This window comes from Scylla paramamosain, chromosome 40 (genome assembly GCF_035594125.1).
Source record: "Scylla paramamosain isolate STU-SP2022 chromosome 40, ASM3559412v1, whole genome shotgun sequence".
Taxonomy (NCBI): Eukaryota; Metazoa; Arthropoda; class Malacostraca; order Decapoda; family Portunidae; genus Scylla; species Scylla paramamosain.
Genome location: NC_087190.1, coordinates 14319104 through 14338735, shown reverse-complemented (window position 1 = coordinate 14338735; position 19632 = coordinate 14319104). Strand labels below are relative to the sequence as shown.

The 19632-nt window shown below is 42.4% G+C and overlaps 2 protein-coding genes across 4 annotated transcripts in view; one reads left to right on the top strand and one right to left on the bottom strand.

Moving 5' to 3' along the window:
- The first annotated feature begins 4041 nt into the window (after positions 1–4041).
- On the top strand, positions 4042–14129 carry LOC135092535 (ras-related protein M-Ras-like). Of its 3 annotated transcripts, none has more exons than XM_063991132.1 (6): positions 4042–4140; positions 5863–5964; positions 6583–6926; positions 7192–7345; positions 7632–7794; positions 8145–14129. In XM_063991132.1, the coding sequence occupies exons 3-6, from the start codon at positions 6740–6742 to the stop codon at positions 8223–8225; spliced, it is 585 nt and encodes a 194-aa protein (XP_063847202.1). In that variant the 5' UTR covers positions 4042–4140; positions 5863–5964; positions 6583–6739; the 3' UTR covers positions 8226–14129. The 3 variants fall into 3 exon arrangements, with proteins under 3 accessions (XP_063847202.1, XP_063847204.1, XP_063847203.1); XM_063991134.1 differs by having other exon boundaries at positions 4060–4096; XM_063991133.1 differs by having other exon boundaries at positions 4081–4315.
- The window catches only part of LOC135092534 (octopamine receptor beta-2R-like), a 44363-nt gene continuing 38857 nt past the window's right edge, over positions 14127–19632 (bottom strand). Inside the window, 3 exon segments of the mRNA XM_063991131.1 lie at positions 14127–14726; positions 14728–14969; positions 14971–17761. Of these exon segments, the coding sequence (XP_063847201.1) occupies positions 14435–14726; positions 14728–14969; positions 14971–15768 (1332 nt within the window). The 5' untranslated portion in view covers positions 15769–17761 and the 3' untranslated portion in view covers positions 14127–14434.

Here is a 19632-nt window from a genome sequence, read left to right as displayed (position 1 = left end):
GTTCCAGCAAAAAAAAAAAAAAAAAAAAAAATCAAAATATTCCTCCATTACTAATGTAACTCACATTCCCTGGTGGTATACTTCCCTCGGAACACCCATATTTTAAAGAGCTTTTTATCCACCATGTGTCTCAGTTAACTCTGATCTTGGCTGGAAATTAAACTATATTGTATGATATCAGTGTGGTCATCTTGAGGTCCCGGATGAAATGGCGGGCTGGGATTGGCTGTTCACGACCCGTTGTCATGGTGATGGTAGACGCCATTCAGTTGACAGCTCATTTTTTTCTCGCTATTGAAAGGAGTTTATTAGAGTGTAACTGAAGCGTGTAAAGGCATGATTCCGCACCATACTGTTAAGATATTGTAGTTCTGAAGTGTTCCTAGGGTTAGTAAGCTTGGGTAAGGAGTATAACACAATTTAGATGGTGTTTAGATGGTGTGAAGAGCGGGTGTGTCCGCGCTAGATTCAAGCAATTCCAACCTCTGATATGATTACGTACTAGACTGTTAAGATATTGTAGTAAGGAAGTATTTGTGGGGTTAATAAGCTTGGGTAAAGAGTATAGGAAAATTTAAAGGACGTTTAAGAGACGAAGTGTGAGGAGAAGGTGTGTCAGCGCGAGATTCAAGTAATTCCAACCTGTTTGAGTTGATTCACAGAAGACTCTTAAGATATTATATTGCTGAAGTGTTCCTAGGATTATTAAGATTGGGTAAAGAGTATAAGGGAATTTAAAGAGTGGATAAGGGAGGGAGTATAGCGATTTGATGTCATACAGACCAAAGCCAGGTTACAGAGGGGTTTTATCTTGTAAAGGGGGCGGCTCTGTGTTTTCTTGACCGAGTGACGAGGGAGAAGAAAAAAACGAGGAAGAGACATCAGCCACTGAACCACGGACGAAAATAAACTTAGTGGCTGAAGACAGGGAGAGGAGTGAAGGTCCTTCCTCACTGCTCCCTATATAAGACACCATACACTCTAGAACACCAGGCTAGAAATCAAGAAACACGTGCTATTACAATACAGGTGAAGTTTAAGTATACATCAGTAATTCAGCAACAGACGATATTTCACAACTCTGCTCCTCAAAACTTCTCGCAACGCAATCGGAATGTTTTAGAATGTTGCTCTTGTTCTGTTGTAGTTAAATGAATTACAGAACAAACACGGAAGATAGATTTTTTCTTTTTACCCAGAAACATAAAAACGTACATAATTTCTACAAGAACCTGATAAAAGTTAAGAGATAAGACGCCAGATCGTTTGAGAATATGAGTTTCTCTTCTGCTATATCAAAATTTCATAACAAACAAGAATAGCTGGATTTTTGTGCTAGAGTCATGAAGATACCTTTGAAAACCTAAATAACAGACCAGAACATGATAAAAGTTCAGGTAAGACGCGGGAAGATATGATAACACGGATTCCTGCTCTCTCTAATAAGTTGAATTACATAAGAAACACGTAGAGCTGGATTTTTTTCCCTAGAGTCACGAAAATACCTCTGAAAACCTAAATAGATCTCTAATTTATAAAAGTTAAGGTAAGACGCTGGTCCATTTGGTAACACGAATTTCTGCTCTGTACTAAACTGCATTACAAAACAAAAAACAGTAACTAATGTCGAATACATCACATCACATTTTATTTCCCAAATCACGCGTGGCAGCTTCCCACCTTATCCGCCATGCCGCTGTTTTCACCAAAGGCCGTGATTCTGTTGGTGAGTGACAGGGAGAACAGAACGTCTAGACAACTATTGGGACTTGAGATGGCTGGGATAACAAAGCACGAATTAACTTGTTAAGCCTTCCATCACCAGAATCTCATGCACTTTATATTTCTGGCCGGAACCATGCCAAGTCTGTTCTCCAACTAGCCAAAACTCCTTCATTAATATAAAATGTCAAAACCTTTCAAGATCTAACTCCCCTCGTGATTTCTGGCATCTAGCCAAAAATATCTCCAATAACTTTGCTTCTTCTTCTTTTCCTCCTCTATTTCAACCAGATGGCACCACTGCTATCACATCTATTTCTAAAGCTGAACTCTTCGCTCAAACCTTTGCTAAAAACTCTACCTTGGACGATTCTGGGCTTGTTCCTCCCTCTCCTCCACCCTCTGACTACTTCATGCCACCTATTAAAATTCTTCGCAATGATGTTTTCCATGCCCTCGCTGGCCTAAACCCTCGGGAGGCTTATGGACCTGATGGGGTCCCTCCTATTGTTCTCCGAAACTGTGCCTCCGTGCTTGCACCTTGCCTAGTCAAACTCTTTCAGCTCTGTCTGTCAACATCTACCTTTCCTTCTTGCTGGAAGTTTGCCTACATTCAACCTGTTCCTAAAAAGGGTGGCCGTTCTAATCCCTCAAACTACCGTCCTATTGCTTTAATTTCTTGCCTATCTAAAGTTTTTGAATCTATCCTCAACAGGAAGATTGTTAAACATCTATCACTTCACAACCTTCTATCTGATCGCCAGTATGGGTTCCGTCAAGGCCGCTCTACTGGTGATCTTCTGGCTTTCCTTACTGAGTCTTGGTCATCCTCTTTTAGAGATTTTGGTGAAACTTTTGCTGTTGCCTTGAACATATCAAAAGCTTTTGATAGAGTCTGGCACAAAGCTTTGATTTTCAAACTACCCTCCTACGGTTTCTATCCTTCTCTCTGTAACTTCATATCAACTTTTCTTTCTGACCGTTCTATTGCTGCTGTGGTACACGGTCACTGTTCTTCTCCTAAATCTATTAACAGTGGTGTTCCTCAGGATTCTGTCCTGTCACCAACTCTCTTCTTATTATTCATTAATGATCTTCTAAACCAAACTTCTTGTCCTATCCACTCCTACGCTGATGATACCACCCTGCACTTTTCCACGTCTTTTCATAGACGTCCAACCCTTCAGGAGGTAAACATATCACGCAGGGAAGCCATAGAACGCCTGACTTCTGATCTTTCTAAAATTTCTGATTGGGGCAGAGCAAACTTGGTATTGTTCAATGCCTCAAAAACTCAATTCCTCCATCTATCAACTCGACACAACCTTCCAGACAACTATCCCCTCTTCTTCAATGACACTCAACTGCCCCCCTCTTCTACACTGAACATCCTCGGTCTGTCTTTTACTTATAATCTGAACTGGAAACTTCACATCTCATCTCTAGCTAAAACAGCTTCTATGAAGTTAGGTGTTCTGAGACGTCTCCGCCAGTTTTTCTCACCCCCCAGCTGATAACTCTGTACAAGGGCCTTATCCGTCCATGTATGGAGTATGCTTCACATGTCTGGGGGGGTTCCACTCATACTGCTCTTCTAGACAGGGTGGAATCAAAAGCTTTTCGTCTCATCAACTCCTCTCCTCTAACTGACTGTCTTCAGCCTCTCTCTCACCGCCGCAATGTTGCATATCTAGCTGTCTTCTACCGCTATTTTCATGCTAACTGCTCTTCTGATCTTGCTAACTGCATGCCTCCCCTCCTTCCGCGGCCTCGCTGCACAAGACTTTCTTCTTTCTCTCACCCCTATTCTGTCCACCTCTGTAACGCAAGAGTTAACCAGTATTCTCAATCATTCATCCCTTTCTCTGGTAAACTCTGGAACTCCCTGCCTGCTTCTGTATTTCCACCTTCCTATGACTTGAATTCCTTCAAGAGGGAGGTTTCAAGACATTTATTCAGCAATTTTTGACCACTGCTTTGACCCTTTTATGGGACTGGCATTTCAGTGGGCATTTTTTTTTTCTATTAGATTTTTTGTTGCCCTTGGCCAGTGTCCTTCCTACATAAAAAAAAAAAAAAAACATTTCAGAGCTCAATAAATTTTATGAGATTTTCTGTGCTAGTTCCTCATGTATATCCACTTCATTCCTGCATGGTGCCTTACTTTGTACTGAAACACACTTGTAAATCAGGTAAAACTTTCACAGCACCTAAAGTGACAGTACCACGACTAATAAAAGGCCTTAGGATTAGAATATGAGGTAAAACTTTGCTTATATGAGGTGTAGTTTGCGAATTTTGGCGGGTTCATTTCCACAATTCACTCTCGATGACGCAACATCTGATGAAAGGAGGAGGTTGGAGGGGAGGTGAGGTGCGTGTGTTTCTCCTCGTATTTACTCCCTGTTTACCTTCCCCGTGAGTTTTTTTTGAGGATGTTCTGTGCATTCTTTCTCGTGCGTGCGTGTGCATGTTGGTGGAGGGGATTGATTGTGGTGTAGGTGAGGGCGCTGTGGAGTGTGGTGGCTGTGTGTGGGGCGAGAACAGATGAAAGCGAAAGGCAAGGAAATTTTGACAGGGATAAGGACGAAATGTAAGTACAGGTGATATTCTCTCTCTCTCTCTCTCTCTCTCTCTCTCTCTCTCTCTCTCTCTCTCTCTCTCTCTCTCTCTCTCTCTCTCTCTCTCTCTCTCGCTCTCTCTCTCTCTCTCTCTCTCTCTCTCTCTCTCTCTCTCTCTCTCCTATTGCTGCTGGTATTATTACCTGTTACCAGTTCTAATTCTCTTCCTACTACTACTACTACTACTACTCTTAGTAGAAGTAGCAGTGCTGCTTCTCTCTGGACAAAAGTAAATTAAGATAGGTTTGTGGTGTGTTTTGAATTCATCCATTTACATATTCTTGGGAGGAATTGTTCAGTCCTGTCCTCTTTTTTTTTTTTTTTGTAAGGACCTCCCAAAAAGTGACATTAATTTTTCTAATGAAGGTAGTCATTTTCTCTCTTCCCTTCACCTGATGGATAATACAAATGTGCAAATAAGTGATGAAAGAATGAGATGAGACTGGCAACAGGTAAGCAAGCAACATCCATAAGAACTCGGCTTTTTTAGAAACCGCCTTAACCTGGCTACTCATTTTGAGAGTGATTGTGTATGTCTGGGCAAAAACATTATGTTGGGCAGGGAGGCTTGCCTGCCGTGCTGTGTGGCAGGGAAGCTTGCCTGCCGTGCTGTGTGGCAGGGAGCTTTGTCTGAGGCTGCCTGCTGTGCTGTGTGTCAGGGAGGCTTGTCTGAGGCTGCCTGCTGTGCTGTGTGACAGGGAAGCTTGTGTTAGGGTGCCTGCTGTGCTGTGTAGCCATTGGCTAGGCAGGGAGGCTTGTCTAGTAGTGTCCACCAAAACTCTTCTTTTACTGTTACTTTTTAATTCTCTCGGATCATCAAGATGCGAGTTAATTTGTTCAGCCTTGACTGTCCTGTCAGTACAAATATTGCTGTGTGGTTAATGAGTTTTTTTATTCATCAGTCTTTTTCTATCTTTATATTAGAGGTGGTCCAAATATGTATTTTCAGTATTAGTGAATGCAAATGTGAATAATAATTATTATCATTATTTGCAAATGAAAAATTTTTGTTTGATCAGGCAATATGATAATTATGATGGCTCAACCCTTGGGCAAAGGCTACGTGTGTGTCTGCAGTCTGCATGCATGCAGTGAGGGTGTGCAACTGTACATGTGTTTGGGTGTGTGAGCAAACATAGTGACTTTTTTTCTCTCCTCATCCCCCCTGTTTTAGCCACAGAAAATGGAATTAATAAATTTCATTCGGTTTTCCAAGTTACCAGGATGTGAGACGAGAACCCAACTCTTACACGCATCCATTTAATAGATTACATTGGAATAATTCTTGCTTTCTCTCACTGCATATGTATAAGTGTTGAAATAGGCCTATAGTTTAATATTCAATATTAAAAAAATATTTGGTAGGCAACATGTAAATGTAAATGTGAATGCAAATCTTAAAAAAAACCCATGCAAATATTTGCTATTGTGAATGCAAATATGAATATTCGGACCATCTCTAATCTATATCTACCTACCTACCTACCTATCCATGTATCTATCTCTCTTCCCTGCACAGACACAGCAGGCAATGTTAGCATACAAGGAGCTCCGTGAGGTGGACGAGGACGAGTGCTGTGTCAACGAGGAGGGTTGTTTGCCCCCCTTCACCACCCCACAGGTGAGCTGCCACACCTCTTCTTTTGGTAAAAAAATGTAACCTTGAAGTCTAAGTGATGAAAATGCAAAACTGTGTGTGTGTGTGTGTGTGTGTGTGTGTGTGTGTGTGTGTGTGTGTGTGTGTGTGTGTGTGTGTGTTTGTGTGTGTCAGTCAATTTTTTTTATTTCCTGAGGACTTAATGCTTTTCTTTGCTGTCAAAATAGTTCACAAGTTTTCAGTTTATTTTTTGTCATGCATTTCCTAGAGTAGATTAGTTAAGATATTCCCAATAGTGCATGTCTACCTGTGTTGTCTCCCAGCACACTTGTCTCACCTTTATAATGGTATGATGTTCAGGTGATTATTTCCCACTCTGCATCTTTTTTTATTTGTTTTTTTATTTGTTTTGTCTTGTTTTGTTATATAATATTTTTTTCTCATTAATGCCACAACTGGGTTTTGAATGCTTTAATAAGAGTAATGACAATGATGGTAGTTGTAATGATGGTGATGAAAGGAGAGTGATGGTGTTTTTGTCATTTCATTTTTCTGCAATAATGATAATGATGATGACAATGATAATGATAATAATGATAATAATGATGATATTATTGTTCTAATGCCCTTATTCAAATTTAGGTGTAAGAGGGAACAGGAAAGAAGGAAAGGAAAAAAAACAAAGAGAAGAAGAAAAAAAAATCAAGGACTAAGACACACACACACACACACACACACACACACACACACACACACACACACACACACACACACACACACACACACACACACACACACCATGTCCAAGCCACCATCAGACAAGCTGCCGACCTTTAAGCTGGTGGTGGTCGGTGATGGTGGTGTTGGCAAGTCAGCACTCACCATTCAGTTCTTCCAGCGTCTCTTTGTCACTGACTACGACCCGACTATTGAGGACTCGTACATACAACACACAGAGGTGGATGCCCAGTGGTGTATTCTGGATGGTGGGTGTATTTTTGTGTGTATTCATGTGTGTTGGTGTTGCTGTGGGATTAATTTTGTAGTGTTATGTTGTCTATTTCCCTTTTTCCTTAATTCCATGTAAGTATTGAACATGTAAATCTAGATCTTTAAACTAACTGCACAATCATATTGTTTGGTGCTTCTTGATAAATATACCTGCTGTTGTCATTATTACTGTTATCATTAAAGCATTATAAACCTCCCATGTCCCTGCTTTCCATGTTCTAATGTCCTGATGCCCCACAGTTCTGGACACAGCCGGGCAGGAGGAGTTCAGTGCCATGAGGGAGCAGTACATGAGGAAAGGTGATGGTTTCATGCTGGTCTATTCAGTGACAGACAAACAGAGCTATGAAAACATTCCACACTTCTACACCCAGATACTGCGTGTCAAGGATAGGTGAGACTTAGGAAGAGAGAGAGAGAGAGAGAGAGAGAGAGAGAGAGAGAGAGAGAGAGAGAAAGAGAGAGAGAGAAAGCTATTTCATTAGAGTAACTGTACATCACTTTACTCAGCCAAGATAAAAGGGTGACATAAGCAAAATTCTCAGGATCAACAATCAGGACAGGATGAGAGAGAGAGAGAGAGAGAGAGAGAGAGAGAGAGAGAGAGAGAGAGAGAGAAGAGGTTAGGACCACTGGTTTATCATAACTTGACCTTCGTTGACCTCTGGTGACCTCCACAGGGACTCGTACCCGATGCTGCTGGTGGCAAACAAGGTGGACCTGGTGCACCTCCGCCAGGTCAGTGAGGAGATGGGGCGCGACCTGGCTCAGCGCCTCTCCATCTCCTACATCGAGACCAGTGCCAAGGACCCACCCCTCAATGTAGACAAGGCTTTCCATGAGGTGTGTGTGTGTTTACCTGTTTGTATTTTCACAGGATTGAGTCAACCTTGTTATGTTTTTTGTATGTGTATATATGTGTGTGTGTGTGTACTTGTGTATATTTTTAGAGGATTGAGTCAAGTTTGTTATGTATTTATATGTGTGTGTGTGTATGCTTGTATGTGTGTGTGTTTTTGTTTGTATGTATTTTCACAGGATGTGTGTGTGTGTGTGTGTGTGTGTGTGTGTGTGTGTGTGTGTGTGTGTGTGTTGTTTGTATTTTCACAGGATTGGGTCAACTTTGTTATGTATTTTGCATGTGTGTGTGTGTGTGTGTGTGTACAAGCTCTACCACAGCTGTGTGTCCCCAGGTGGTGAGAATCATCCGAGATGCGCCACCAGTGGATGGACCAAAGAAGGGAAAAGCGAAGCCGAACTGTGTCATCATGTAGACTCACTACCACCACCACCTCCAGGAAGGAAGGAACTCAACACTACCATACAAGTCAAAAGAAGAGAGGCAGTGTGGCTGAAATGACCCCATGAAATTCTTCTCCCTTCCAGTTCATTGTTGAATGAGGAGGTGAAGTGAAGTGAGGTGAGGTGATGATGTAGTGTTGCTTTGTTGAGTAAGGGGTGGACATGAGGTGGTTCCAATGCTGAGCTGCTAAGATGCATATCAGGATCATGTCATTATTTATTTATTTATTCATTTATTTATTTATATTATATTTATTAGTTGTCAAGTCAGTTTCTTCTGCTATATAACTATTATCCATTATTATTATCATTATTATTATTATTATTATTATTATTATTATTATTATTATTATTATTATTATTATTATTATTATTATTATTATCAAGCTTTTATGGTCATGTCATATTTTTTTCATCATCATTATTATTTGCAGCTTAAATTACATGTGAGTTTCTTCAGCTTTCATTAGGTATGTCATTTCATTATTATTATTATTATTATTATTATTATTATTATTATTATTATTATTATTATTATTATTATTTTTATTATTATTATTATCATCATCATCATTATTATTATTAATACTACTATTATTATTATTGGCAGCTTTAAAGTTACATGTTTTTTTTTTTTCATAATTACCAAGTTTTATAATGTATTCAAGTTCCAGCGTTATATTAGTATCTTCATGATATTCTGTACTCTCAGCTTTAATGATTCACTCTTGAAAACCAAATGAATGCCAAAGATATTGTTGTTCCTAGATGTCATTCATTTGTGATAATAATTTTGTCATTGTGTCAAGGTACCATACTTGGAAAGACTTCTCTCCGCACCCCAATGACTTTCAAAATGCTCTAGTTCAAGTGACAAGTTTTTAAGGCTGTTTTGTGGTTCTAATGTCAAATTAATAAGATTTGTACATTATTAACTGTTGAAACACTCTTGAGAACCTGGTAATCATTGCTGCGGCCTTTGAATTATTGTGGTGAGAAAGCAAGTGTCTCTACATACAGACCGTGGTCATGTCTTTTCATCTGTTCTGTAATGTATGCATCACATTTATTACTTTCTGTGGTATCTTACAATTAACTTTTTCTTCATCTTATTCATCTCATAACATACATCATCTTTCTCATGTAGAAGTTTGCCAGTTATTCATTTGTAAGTGTGGTGGTTTATGATTCATTCCTTTCATTCTTCATTATGGTACTCAAATAGTCTTTCTTCTGTCATGTGTCTCTGAGTCTTTCATTTCTAGTCAAGGTCTTCACTCTGTAATGTGTGTCTGTGAGTCCTTCATTTCTGGCTAAGGTCTACATTTGTCTTAATTTTAAAGCATAATTATGTATTCTGTGTCCTTCTGTCATGTGTCTCTGAGTCTTTCATTTCTGACTAAGGTCTTCATTTGTCTTATTTTTAAAAGATAATTATTTATCCTTTGTTCTGACTTGATCTATCAAATTTTACTTAGATGATTTAATTACTTGCATTGAAATCCATGTGTCATTCATCACTCTACTCACTCACTTTGCCCAGATTATTATTATTATTATTATTATTATTATTATTATTATTATTATTATTATTATTATTATTATTATTATTATTATTATTATTGGCCAAGGGCTGTGTTTCTTTCTACTATTAACATTATTGAGAGTACTAATTCATACTCTGAGCCTCTTTAAAGATGGTTTGTACATTGTGTTATTGTTATTATTGATATTCTGTGTACCTTTTCTGTGTACTGCCAAAGGTTTATGAGAAAATAAGGGAAGATGCAGGAAGCCACCATGCATACATAATTGTGATACTCCTGCATAAAACACACCTAACAATTTCCACTTGTCATTTTAATCTGTAAATTTGTATAATCCTTTAAAATTCCAAAATGACTCTGCACTAACAACCTGATTACTGTGTTCCGTTCACCTACTACTCTACTTGAGAACTTATTCCTCCATATCTGTTTTTTAAATCTAACTTTCTCAAGCTTGCATTCATTATTTCTTGTCCTACCTTGATTACTGACCCTGAGAATTTCCTTGTGTAATGAAGAGCAGGGTTGTGATTGGTGGAGGCACAAGCAGTTGTCTGATAGCATTTGTTTGCCTGGAGTGTTTTTTTATCAGACATCACTTGTTTAGACAACATTATCCTATTGGTTTCTGTTATTCAAGCACAAAATCTTTACCTGTGGTTCAAATTCCTGCACAATTGTCCCAGAGTTCTATATCTGTGATTGGATTGCTTTATGATGTCAAATTGCATCTCACAAACCAGAAATTGACGTACTTGCTTGTTTTATGTTGGGAGAGCAAGTAATTAATTTTGACGTGAAAATCAGTTAGTGTTTTTTGTATATGAATTGTTTAGTCTATTAATTTACTCAAGTTACTACATAGTGTTCTCACTATATCTTGCTTTTGTGAGGCTCGTTTTTTGTGGCACGTTGCCAGTTAGTGTGCTTGGTTAAGCTGCCTTGTTTTTATTGGTCAGTTCAAACTGTTGTTGGCGTCACATTGTGTTTCTTACTTAAGGATATTGGTTTTATAAAAATTCACTGAGATGAAGCAACATCAGCTTAAGATCAGTGATAATTAAAGGTTGGAACAAAATTAAGTTAAAAGTTGCAATGAGGTCAGTTTTAGTTACAACTTAAAAATTTCACTTAGATTAGTCTCCACACAGGACAGACAGATAGAGATGTGGATGGATATGTACAGGACTCATGGGCAGCAGGGAGTGAGGCAGCCCACAGGTGCAGCAGGTAATTAGGCTGCATCAAGGGCTACAGATTGCAGGTGTGGAGGTAGTCTGGTGTGAAATTTGAGGCAGATGTGATTGGTCAGGTATTTTTAACTTTTTATTTGTGTCCTTGTGTCATGGTATCTCTCTCTCTCTCTCTCTCTCTCTCTCTCTCTCTCTCTCTCTCTCTCTCTCTCTCTCTCTCTCTCTCTCTCTCTCTCTCTCTCTCTCTCTCTCTCTCTCTCTCTCTCTCTCTCTCTCTCTCTCTCTCTCTCTGTTCCTGATTAATTTTGAGTGACAACTTTTAATTCTTATCAGAAAATAATAATAACAACAACCTAACTCTCTTTTTGAAACTCTGCCTTTATCACCATGTTGGTCAGTGTGCTGGTATTAATCTGGCTTGTGTTGTTATGGTTGTGTTATGCTTTGCTCCCCTCCCTCTGTGTTGCTATAATGTTACATTTTTTTGATAAGTTGTAGAGTATGTGTGTGTGTGTGTGTGTGTGTGTGTGTGTTTTGCAGTAGATTGGTCAGTTGATCCATCAGTTAGTTGATCAATCAGTCACTCAGTCAGTCAGTCACATGGCTACAAAACCAACAGTTAACCAGAAAAAAGTCAATTGGTCAGTCAGTCAGTCAGTCAGTCATGTCTACAAACATTTGCCGTACACAAGAACACCTTTTTTTTATCCGATAAATAAAAAAAAAACAAAAAAACCTAAAAGGCGATGATTTCAGGAACTAAACTTATAAATTATGAAAATATTTGCTTTCATTTGTTTAAAAAATGTGTACTTGTGATTAATTCTGTGTGTGTGTGTGTGGGTGTACCTAAGCTCCCTTCTCCCTCACCCCCCTTATCCCCTCATGATTCCCCCCTGAGTAGGTGTAAGGGGGGAATAGGTGGGTTGTTGAGGGCTGGGTGTACACCTGTATACACACTGATTGTGAATGTGTACATTGTATGTGTGTGTGTGTGTGTGTGTGTGTGTGTGATAAAATTATTTATAACATGAAAAGATTATTGCTGTAATTTTTATTATTGTTATTGTTATTATTATTGTTATTGTAAATCAAAATAAGGAAAAGTACTCAGATTTCTTCAATTATTGTTATAGTATGAGAAATGATAATTATCTTTCCATCATCATAATAATCTTTACCCACAATTATTACTCCATTTTTTCCCTGGAGATTAATATTTCATCCTTGTCATGCTATTTTCTTTTTTCATTGCTACAAAAATTCTTACTGTTTCCCCAAAGGAGGTATTTGGAGTAATGCCCCCCTGTGTGTAATCTACCTGGCTTTCCCCCTCCCAGGCCATCTTCTCCCCCCTCTTGGTCTGTGAGGGGGCCTTCCAGGTGGGTGTCACTCCACTACACATCCTGGCGGAGGCATGGCAAAAATTGGTTGTTTTTTGAGCAGCAAATGCAGGAGTTTTGAATCATGATTGTTTATACTTGTACTGATGTGTTGTGCTGCTGCTGCTGCTGCTGCTGCTGCTGCCGCCAGGCTGTGCTAGGCTAGGATAGAATAGTCTTTGCTGTGTGTGTGTGTGTGTGTGTGTGCGTGTGTGTGTGTGTGTGTGTACACACCCATGGTCTCTACTATTAGTGCAGAGGTGGTTGTGTATGTCTGTATGTACTTGTATTGTTGTCATGCACACCATGTACTATTTCTGATGCTATGAATACTACTATTACTACAACTACTACTATTAATAGTCTTGTCAATATATGTCCAGGTTAAATACATACGTGTGAATATATGTCTGTGTAACACTTCTACGGTTATGTACGTATTGATGTATACATGTGATGTACACACTTACACACTAATTGTACAAACTGTCTTTAGAAACTGTGAGGGTGAACACTCTCTCCTTATGTGTACTTATGTGTACTGATGTGTGTACAAGTGTGTGTGTGTGTGTGTGTATGTGTGTGTGTGGAGGCAGGGCTGTGTAGGTCTATGAGTGCCTCTGCCAATGGTCACTACATCCATGTGTGCATCTTGCTGCGGCTGCTTTACTTACATGCTCAGAAAACTTGCATGAAGTTTGTGTGCGCGTAAAGACCCAGTGGTGATGACACTGTGTGTGTGTGTGTGTGTGTGTGTGTGTGTGTGGTGTGTGTGTGTGTGTGTGTGTGTGTGTGTGCGCGCACACACGCACACGCACTGGCATTGGTGACAGTCTGGGTGTGACAAGTGGCACTGGTGATGACAAGATGTGGTGGTGTATGTGGTGATGTGGTGTGGTGTGGTTTGGTGAAGTGTGGTGCAAGAAGTGAAGAAAGTAAGGGATGCTGCAAAATGGTGTGTGACAGTGTGGTAGAGAGTGGTGTGTGGCGTGTGGTGGAGAGTGTGGTGTATGGCGTGTGGCAGGGTGGGTGCGGTGAAAGGAAGTGAATGTGGAACCTCTCACAGCCACACGTTCCTGTGTCTGCTGACATTATTACATTATTGCCATAGTGTTAATTAATGATCAGCTAACCTCAACAACAACAAGTTGTGAGGAACAAGGAACAAGTTGTGATATTTTATTGTTCTCATTATCATCATTATTTGCCATTGATGTAAAGAAATGGCTTACTATTACTATTATTTTTATTGTTCTTGTTCGGTTCTCATCAGAATTTCTTCCCATGTGAATCTGTGTACAAATTTTTTGTATGTATCTGTGTGTACACAATATCATGCATGCATCACCCAGGCCAGTGTGCACGTGGGACTGTCATCTGTGCCTTGTGTATGTAAGGACGTGTATGCTCTCGAGGTGTGTACATGGGTGGAGGGGTTTGTGTACACCACTGCTGCTACCACACCTGCTAGCCCTACGTGGCACTGTGGTGGTGATGGTGGTGGTGGCAGCACTCATACCTTCTCTCTAAAGTGTGGTGGTAGATGATGTACTACTACTACTACTACTACTACTACTACTACTACTACTACTATTACTTTTCTTCTGCAACTGACTACTTAGCTCTTACCACCATTGCTAGCACCATCACCACTACTTTTACTAATGCTGCTATTCCCACTGTCTAATGTGCCACACCAGAGAGAGAGAGAGAGAGAAGAGAGAGAGAGGAGCAAATTAAAGATGGATATAGTGGTTTCCCAATTTTATTTACCCCAAGTTAAGGTTGAGTAAGGTGAGGGGGGAGGAAGGAGGAGGAGGGGGGTGGAGGTGGTTATGGTTTGTGGGGGATAGTGGGTTCGTTGTGAGGAGACTGTGGGGGTTAGGGGTGGAGGAGTACTGTGGGGGCAGGGAAGTGTGGTAGTGAGGGTTGTGGTGTGGGGCTGGGGGTGGGGTGGCTGGGTACACCCTGGGTGCTGATAGACATCTGTGTGGATCACAACCCTGGAAGGAGAGAGGGTGTGGCCAGGAGTGGGACCGTGCCACACCTGCCATGCCCCCTACACGCCACACTCGCCCCTGCCGCTTCTGGCGCTCTTTGCTTTGACCACCGTGACGTGGCCGTTGTGCTGCAGGCAGAGGTCCGAGTCGTAGGGCGGGCCGGAGTGGGAGCGCCAAGGGTCCCGCGCAGCGCTGCAGCGGCCCACGCACTGCAGGGTGCGCTTGAACGCTTCCCGGAAGTCCTTGTTGAAGTAGGCGTAGATGACGGGGTTCAGCATGGAGTTAGAATAGCCGATCCAGAAGAGGATAGGCTCCATGATGGGTGGGATGTTGCAGGCGTCGTCGCCACAGCGTGATGGTCACGTACCAGGTGAAGAAGGGCAGCCAGCACAGGATGAAGGCGCCCATGATGATGCCTAGCGTGCGCGCCGCCTTGTGCTCGCGCTTCAGCTTGATCAGGTTGCGCTCCTTGGTTGGCGTGGCCTCCTGCCCTGCGTCATTGGACGGGCGGTGCGCCATCAGCCGCCGCCCCGACCCGCCCTCGCCCAGCATGGCCTGCGATCCGCCCAAGCCGTTGGCGGGCGCGGGCGGGCAGCGTGGTGGAGGTGGTGGTGGTGGTGGTGGACGAGGTGGAGGTGACCACGGCGGCGTGAGAGGTGGAGGCCAGCCTGGTGTGGCGGTGCAGCATGCGCTCCTGCCGCGCCGCCTCCAGGTAGATGCGGTAGTAGGTGTACACCATAACGCTGCCGGGCAGCCAGAATGAGATGGACGAGGAGATGAGCGCGTACGCCATGTTCACCACGAAGTCGCAGGAGGAGGAGGAGGCGGCGGCGGTGGCGGCCTCGGCGGTGGTGTACCAGTCCAGGAAGATGGGCAGGAAGGAGATGAGCAGCGGCGCCGTCCACACCAACGCCAGCATCACTGCCACGCGCCGCTTGGTCATCACCATGGGGTAGTCAAGGGGGCGCACGATGGCGTAGTACCTGTCGATGCTGATGCAGCACAGGTGCAGGATGGACGCCGTGGACGCGTACACGTCGAAGGAGTTCCACACGTCACACACTATGGCGTTGAAGAGCCAGCGGCCCGCGATCTGCTTGCTGGCATTGAAGGGCATCACCATGATGGCTACCAGGATGTCTGCGATGGCCAGCGACACCACGAAGTAGTTGGTGATGACGCGCAGGCGCCTCACGCGCACCACGCTCACCACCACCAGCAGGTTGCCCAGCACGGCGCACACGATGATGAGGCGCATGCACAACGCACTCACCACCGTGCTCACCGACACCTCCTCCTCCTCCGCCTCGCCAGCACTACGTGTCACGTTCCCCGTCACGTCCTGCAGCCACGAGGGCGGCGGCGTGCTGCTCACCACCTCCATCACCTCCATCACCCCACTCACTGGGCGGCCCTCACCGCCGCTACCACCACCGCCAACACGGGGAAGTACACTGGTGTCCGTGGCACCAATGCTTGCAACTGTACCACTACACCACCGCTAGTAATATTACTAGTTGTAGTTGTAGTAGTAGTAGTAGTAGTAGTAGTAATAGCAACAGTAGTAGTAGTAGTAGTAGTAGTAAGTAGTAGTAGTATAATCAGTCGAAAAGTAACAACAACCTGTAGTATTAATAGTAATAGTAATAATAGTAACAAGTATGAGGCAGGCGCACTGAGGTGTTGCAATAATGTAGGTGTTGTCGTAGTAGTAGTAGTAATAGTAGTAGTAGTAGTCAGGAGAACTACGCACGCACGGTAGCAGTACAATGCAGTATATGGTAACGCACACGTCACGGCGTCACACTTTGTACGAAGGAGGTCGGAGTGAGACGGAGGCGAGAGGCAAGAGGCGGGACGCGCACCGCGGCTCCTCGCCTTTTTAAGTAACAATTACACAGAAAAATATAGAAACTTTTTAAAATATTTTCCTGATAACACTCAACTACACTTTAGCATCACAGTTTGTCTTGACTTACTGAGGAGGCGCACGCACATACACATACACACACACACACATATACATACACATTTACGTACACGGGAAGAGCGGCTGTAAGTCTTTGCACACACACACACACACACACACACACACACACACACACACAGGAAGAACGCTGGTAATCTGTACACAGCCTCACACACACTCACACGTACTCACACGTACACACTTACATACACAGGAAGAACGTATAATATGTATACTTCCTTACGCATACACACACACATGCGCACACAGCAAGACACAAACGCAGACACACAGACGCACACACTTTGGAAGAAATGTTATAATGTACAGCCACTATTAACAACACCAGTAGTAACAACACCCAGTAATCTGCTGTATTAGTAGTTCTAGTTATAGTGTGTTTCTGAGTACACGCAACACAACACCGACACACCGACACACACACACCACGTCACGACAACACCGTCACGATAACACCGTCACGCTGCGCTAGTCACGTGACGCAAGCAAACGAAATAACCGGTGCAATGTGACGCGCTATGTTACGTTCATATACCGAGAAGCGTACATATATATATATACACATACATATATATACATACATACATACACATCTATGCCACTTGTAGTTATCTTACACACTAAATATACATATCTTCATTTTTTTTTATCTTAAGGTTTAATTTTTTATGTGTGTGTGTGTGTGTGTGTGTGTGTGTGTGTGTGTGTGTGTGTGTGTGTGTGTGTGTGTGTGTGTGTGTGTGTGTGTGTGTGTGTGTGTGTGTTTTAAGTCTACACAGCTTACACTTATATACATGTACGTTTTTAGATCACAGATTAGAAGATGTGTATCTCAGTTCTATTGCTACATTACTTCAGGCGCGCACACACACACACATATGCACACGTACACACACACACATACACACGGCGGCACCATTACGTGAAAAATAGAGAATCTGTGAACGTTTCTAGCTTGAAACGCGCATAGGTGTACACACATGTACGGATTACACCTTCATCAGATCGAAAAATATAGAATCTACATGCATGTAAGTGATGAAATGTACACATCAATACACGTACACACAGCCACACGTACACACACACGTACACGTCACACCTTCACTACAGCGGCGCCTAATACCTACATGTGCGCGTAAGCAAGGCGCACATGGACACGCACACATGTACACACACATTTTTTTTTATCAAGAATTCTGGTAAAATGTTTTGAAGCAGAGAAAGAAAGATGGATGGCGGAGCTGCTGCTGCTGCTGGTGGTGGTGGTGGTGGTGGTGGTGATGGTGCTGCTGCTGCTGCTGCCGCCGCCGTTGCCGAGGTGCGGGGCGGTGCGAAGGGCGTGGCGGAGGGCGCGGGGCGACGGGCGGGAGGCGGCGGGGTGGCGAAGCTACACCTGGAAAGGAAAGGATTAATTACTCAGCTACTAATACCAACACCATCACCACTACCACAACAACAACAATTACTACTACTACTACTTCTACTACTTTACCACCACCACCACTACTACTACTACTACTGCTACAACCAGCAGCAGCAGCAGCACACACACAGCCACCATCGAGGACCACTCCACCACACACACACACTCAGCACAAACCTTCGCCTCGGAACGCCCACCAAGCACCACCATGACAACCCTCCCCCTTCTCTCTCCTTCCCTCCTCCCCTCCCTCCATCTCCTTCCGCCCCCATCCAACATTTCATTAACAAAAAATAAAGTGAAAGTAAAAACTCGCTATGTTTTCTGGTTTAATCCTCCGAGTTGTAACATACTCGTACATAGTTCTCTCTCTCTCTCTCTCTCTCTCTCTCTCTCTCTCTCTCTCTCTCTCTGCTACTACTAAATAATTTATCATTATTATTATTATTGTTGTTGTTGTTGTTGTTGTTGTTGTTGTTGTTGTTGTTGTTGTTGTTGTTGTTGTTGTTGTTGTTGTTGTTGTTGTTGTTGTTGTTGTTGTTGTTGTTGTTGCTGCTGCTGCTGCTGCTGCTGCTGTTGTCATTATTATTATTATTGAGGACAATGTAATAATGAGTTAATGCAATTAGTCAGTTGATGGATACTAATGTGTCCTAAGTGTGTGTGTATGTGTGTGTGTGTGTGTGTGTGTGTGTATGGTGTGTGTGTGTGTATGGTGTGTGTGTGTGTGTGTGTGTGTGTGTGTGTGTGTGTGTGTTAACAATATAAATTCGTTGATGTGAGAGAGAGAGAGAGAGAGAGAGAGAGAGAGAGAGAGAGAGAGAGAGAGAGAGAGAGAGAGAGAGAGAGAGAGAGAGAGAGAGAGAGATTTCATGCCCTTAATTTAGCATAATTATAACTACGTACACATTCTCTCTCTCTCTCTCTCTCTCTCTCTCTCTCTCTCTCTCTCTCTCTCTCTCTCTCTCTCTCTCTCTCATCCGGATAATAAGAATCACTAACAACTCAACCACACTTATTTTCAGGGGATTAACTCTCTCTCTCTCTCTCTCTCTCTCTCTCTCTCTCTCTCTCTCTCTCTCTCTCTCTCTCTCTCTCTCTCTCTCTCTCTCTTAACAGTCTTAACTACCAAATTGGAAAGACTTGTTATTGATCCCTCTCACCCCTCTCTCTTTCACTCTCCAAATTAATGTTTCCACAAAATATAGAATGAAAGAATGAATTAATGAAGGAAGGAAGGAAAAATGAATGAATGAATCAATCAATGAATTAATGAAAGGAATAATGAATAAATGCATGAATGGAGAGAGAGAGAGAGAGAGAGAGAGAGAGAGAGAGAGAGAGAGAGAGAGAGAGAGAGAGAGAGAGAGAGAGAGAGAGAGAGACAATACTGATGAAGGAAGGAAGGAAGGAAAGTGAGATGACATGATAAACACTAATAAATCAGGGTTAACAAAAATAAAAAAAAGATGAAGGAAGGAAGGAAAGGAGACATGATAAATAAAAAGGTAAAAATAAACAATAAGAAAAAAACAATAAGACAAATCTGTACTCACGGGACGCGGAGAAAAAAAAAAAAAAAAAAAAAAAAAAACACGTTAGTTTCAGGCCACGTCCAACCACTGCTTCCAAACTCCCTTAAGAATTAGATCCTTGACACGCACACAGACAGACAGACAGACAGACACAGTGCGGAGAGTAAGCCCAGCACACCCTTCCCGTCCAACATTTGAGGAGTCACTGAAGATGCCCAGCTTGATGCGTGACATTTAAACAGTAACATTTAAATACGTGGGGGAACAATAGTTGGTGTTTACGTTCGTCCGTTTTCTGTCAATTTG